The 4,909-nt window shown below is 40.2% G+C and overlaps 1 protein-coding gene across 1 annotated transcript; it reads right to left on the bottom strand.

The window, feature by feature from the left end:
- Positions 1-978: 978 nt before the first annotated feature.
- Positions 979-3,422, bottom strand: LOC149023856 (large ribosomal subunit protein uL10). The gene is made up of 5 exons (XM_089144334.1): positions 2,949-3,422; positions 2,781-2,849; positions 1,959-2,057; positions 1,463-1,855; positions 979-1,344 (listed from the first exon to the last, which is right to left on the bottom strand). The coding sequence occupies exons 1-5, from the start codon at positions 3,204-3,206 to the stop codon at positions 1,195-1,197; spliced, it is 969 nt and encodes a 322-aa protein (XP_089000460.1). The 5' UTR covers positions 3,207-3,422; the 3' UTR covers positions 979-1,194.
- Positions 3,423-4,909: the final 1,487 nt, after the last annotated feature.

Raw genomic sequence — 4,909 nt, 5'->3', positions numbered from 1 at the left:
ACCCAGTAACCACATAACCATTTAACCTGCTATAAAAGGCGAGCGTTCTCTTTTGGTGGCGATCATAGACGAAGGAGAATAGGAGATGGCCAGGTTCCAAAATTAATCCAACCCAAGCCATACAATTGGGGTTTCATTGTGGTTCTTAAGTACCTTTTTTTATATGGGGAGTTTCAGAAACAATTAGACAGGTAGACCTAGAAATCCCAAATTTTGGACTTTTTACGAAGGGTCATCCCTCTAACTATTTCTATACTCTTCAGATATTATTCCACCACTAGAATATGACTGGCTGGCGGCTGCTAGTATAATTTCTGGTACCAAGTAGCTGCTAGTGTAATTTCTGATAATAAGTAATTTATATCATCTTTTTTCCTTCTGATAAGAGAAAAAAAAATATATAGCCTATACCTTTTTTTTCTTTTTTTGTTTGGTAATAATACAGCCTATACCCACACCATGTGATATAGTCCGATTCCTATTCAATAAGGCATTCTCACACAAACACCTAGTGAAGAGCATACCAAGTCAATATGGTACTGCATCAGGAAAATGTATGTACTGGTATCATCACCGTTCTTGGGATTTTTCCGTCATCCAAGGTTCAATTTGGGCCGTAAGGACGAAAGTCTAGTCAAAAGGAGCTTTTCTGGGGCAAGATGGATGGGAAGGCCTCAGGCTGCGGCGGCATTTGCCGCATGGCTGATGCCCAATGCCCAATGCCCAGCGCCTTCAGCAAGTGTGGCAAAACAGAATTTCCAGAGATTTTAAGATTGACCAAAACAAGTGCTACGGCTTGATTGCATTAGCCAGGGAAGGTTAGAAAAACGGTTTGGCATACCCAAGGGTAAAGCTAGTCCATGTATGCATAATTTGTGGAGACATTCAAGTAGAAGATCTTATCTATGGTAGAAAAGAAAACAGAAATCTAATGATATGGTTCTGCTTCCCATTACTTACCAATATGCTCTGAAAGCAAATGCAAAACATCAATGCAATTGACATTCAAAGAAAATCATTTTGGCTGTGTAAGTACCAAAATCAACTGTATCTGTCAAAACTGTGAAATTAAGAGAAAAATTAAAGTGCACCAAAAAAGTCAAAATTTCAGGCTTTCAAAATCGTCTTGTGTTGCAAAAAACAAAAAAAAATGCTTCAGATCTCTATAGCAGAAATTAAACCCTACGAAACTACTTAATCAAACAAACTGAAACCCATATCATCATCAGACTCCTCAGCGGGCTCTTCCTTCTCGTCGGCCTTGGCAGCAGCAGCCTCTGGAGCAGCACCAGAAGCAGCAGCAGCAACGGGGGCAACAGCAACTGCAGCAAACTTGCTTGGATCCTGTGAATAAAAAGACTAGCTTAGTGGACTCACAATTAACAGATCATCCATCAAAAGGAACAGAGAAGGCATTTTCAAAAGTAAAAAGTACTTAAGAGAATCAGCTGACAGAACAAACCTCCAAGTACTCTTTCACTTTGTCGGCCTGTGGGAAGGAGTACTCAGTTGCAACTGCAACAGCCAAAACATTCTTGTAGGCATTGATGAACATATGGGGTGCAGCAGCAAGAGTGGGGTAGGACACTGCCAATGATAGGGAGGTGACCATGGAAACACCAAGTGCAAATTTATCCATCAAGTCATCCTCAGTGAGATCAAGAACGTCTGGGTGGAAAACTGAGCCACTGTCATACACAGATACTACAACAAGACCATAAGAAAAGGGCCTTATTCCGAGTTTTGCAAGCAGTGCAGCCTCCGAGGATCCCACCTTTTCACCTTTCTTGATGAGCTCAACGGGAGTGATGATTTCAACGGTACCCTTGTTAATCTTGGTTGGGATATTGAGCACCTGAGAGTAGATGGCTCAGAATAGAGGCCCAAAAAGAAAAACCATATTGGTGTGCAGAGTTCCAGTTAAAAATTAAAATAGCAGAGTTGAGACAATTATCAACCTGAAAGAAGGAAGTCTGAGAAGGGTCCAATCCAGTGTTGCCAGGAGGGACAATGACATCAATGGGTGCAACAAGTCCAACACGGGCAGGAGCTCCAACCTGTTCATATGAAACAGAAACATAGTATTACACACACAAATAATCATAAGTTGCAGGATCCATAATTCCAACATCTTTAATTCACATTTCTACATAGATCTTAGGAAGAGAAGCATCTGAAACATCATTACCAATTTACATTATGGCCAAAATGCATTTGAAAAACAGACCAACTCAATAAATGAGCTCATTACAGTGAACTACCCACAACGCAAGTTCATAAACCCCGTTGGGTAGAATAATTGATAGAAACTTAATACATTAACAGTGAAGCAGCTGGAAGCTCAAGAGAGTGTGTCTGTGTAACACATGTTAAGTTACTTCAATAAAACACCAAGTATACGCAGTATTGGAAGTTGTTTGATAAAATAAGAATTAATTTGCCCCACCCACCCAATTCCAAAGCAGGTTGAGCCAACTCAAAAGCACCAGGGCATTCACTCAACCTGCTTCTTTCCATAAGGAGTTGTACCAAGGTGATAATGAGGTACAACCACATTCAGTTAGAGAAGAAACAATATATACAATGCCAAGCATAAATAATGACAAATATGACAAATATTAAGTTATAAAATTTTTAGTTTTGGGTGACGGTTCTACATTTTATATAGATAGAAAATACGAGAACTCTGCTCTCCGCTTCAAATGGTATTAATCCGCAGCAAAATAAATTCAATAAAATGGCAGTAAAAGAATGAAAATTTAATCGAATCAACACATTACCTTGTATTTCGCGACCTCCTCACTGACTTCCTTCAAGTCACCCTTTGTGAAAATCAACCCAACATTCCCCTGAAATCATCAAAAGCAATGAATAATTAAAATCACATTAATTCACAGAAAGGATAACTAGAAACCTAGAACTGAGGTTAATGGATGTCCGGAGTATACCACAAGGAGTTGAACGAGATTCAGGAAAGCATTGTTCCCGGTCCTCTCGGCGTGAAGCCTAACGGATCGCTTCATCATGGTGTTCTTCCCCATCAGAACCACTGAATCACCACGTAAACCCCTTCGAATGTTTTGAAGCTGAGTCGAACCCACGTTATCGGCTGCAACTACTAGGATCTGACTGTATTGATCAAGAAGCTCGCATAGCTTCTGATCATAAGCAGTCTTCTTCTCGGTCTTCGTTGGTTTCACCGCCATTGCTAGAAATATCGAGTTTCAGAAAGAATCTAAACCTAAAGAAAGAAGAAGAAAAAATGATCTAACAAAGAGGGCCAAGACGAAGCAAAGTTCTGTCAAGGCGGACAGCCACAAGCCGTCTCTTTAACCTCTCTGATTTGCTGCTGCTAGTACTGAGAAAGGGTTGTCGAAAACCCTAATTTGCCTTCTCTGCAACACAGTGTAACAGAAACCTTCAAGTTAAGCTCATTTTATAGGCAACGGACGGAAGGGGAAATCTGCAAAGGGTATGTTACGAAAATTCAAAACCTAAATCCAACGGTTTAAAATGGTTTCGGCTGCTAAGAGGGTCGTTGAAATGTCGATCGGGACAGAAACCCGGTGTCCTTGGGTCCCTACCCATCAGCTCAATCCCAATGGGTCATTTACCAAAAAAAAAAAATCCCAATGGGTCAAATAAGACCGCAAAACAAAGACATTTTCGTCTCACCTTATGGCTAAGAGTTTATGCAAATAGAATACTCCAATCAAAGTGCTCATTTTGGTAAACCTAATCAAATTGGTCACATCAGATCATGCAAGAGATATCTTTGGTGTATTTTGTGGATGATCTCTTCCTCGTTGGGAGAGCTACATGTTGATCGGCTAATACCCAAATTTTTATAATCAATAATGGTTGTTGCCAATCACGCCATGTAAACAAAATATGATTGAACAGTTGAGAATCAAATGGTAAGGGTATACTTATGAATACTAATTTTTATTTTTACATTTTAATGATTTAAAGTTTACTAATTTACAAAATGAGGTCCTTCATATACCTGACCCCCAAATCCCTCTCTCATTTTGCCTCACTGGGAGTCATATTACACTTCTTCCCATTGCATCTCTCCAATGAGAAGCTCTGTGATAACAATAAAACAATAGCATTCAGGGTTACCTATAGAAGCTATTAAACGAAATTGAATGAGAAATCAATATAGGTTTTACCTTGGAACCGTTATCGATGAGAAGGGGATTATTGGATAGATGGAGAGAAAGCTCCTTCTTAGACGAGAAATCAGGCCGCAGCGGCAAAACCTCTGAGGATAGGATTTGGCTGATATCAAAAGGTACGAACCCCTCCCAAACCGGGATTTTTATTTGCAGCAACCTTGCTACCTGCAGCCAACAATCATGATGTTGCCACGTATTTTAGAACTGATCCAACAGTGGCAAGAGTAAATATATGGGTATATATGTATTTATTTTTTACATTCTTTTCCAATTTACAAAATGACAGCCCTTGTTTCAAGCGATTGCTTTGCAAACAAATCTGAGGGTGCCTTCACGTCCAATCATCGTTGTTACAAGTGAACTTTCCTCCTCCCATCATACATCCAAAACGAGAGCTCCACGACATGGCTCGCGAGGACGAAAATATATCCTCCGGTAGCGCATGCTGCCACCACGCAACCCCCACCCGGCACTGCACAGCTCCAGTTTTTGTTTCTGCCACCCTCAGAAACAAGATCGAACGTTATTCCTGTTTGTCTCCATTTTGGTGAAACTATTCCTCAAGCAAGGTAGCCGATAAGTCATCGAAGGGTTTGTGTGACCAATGGAATGGTAAGCGTTACTCATTTGAAAGTGTCCCATTGTGATCTAATATCTTTTCAAGAAAATGACGAGAACCCGCAATGAAGATTCTATATCAACATATCAGTTGATAAAATCATAGGCAA

This window comes from Hakea prostrata, chromosome 2, assembly GCF_041222555.1.
Source record: "Hakea prostrata isolate BN-2017 chromosome 2, UWA_Hpros_2, whole genome shotgun sequence".
Classification (NCBI taxonomy): Eukaryota; Viridiplantae; Streptophyta; class Magnoliopsida; order Proteales; family Proteaceae; genus Hakea; species Hakea prostrata.
The sequence above is the reverse complement of the archived record's forward strand: the minus strand, read 5'-3'. Positions and strand labels throughout refer to the sequence as shown.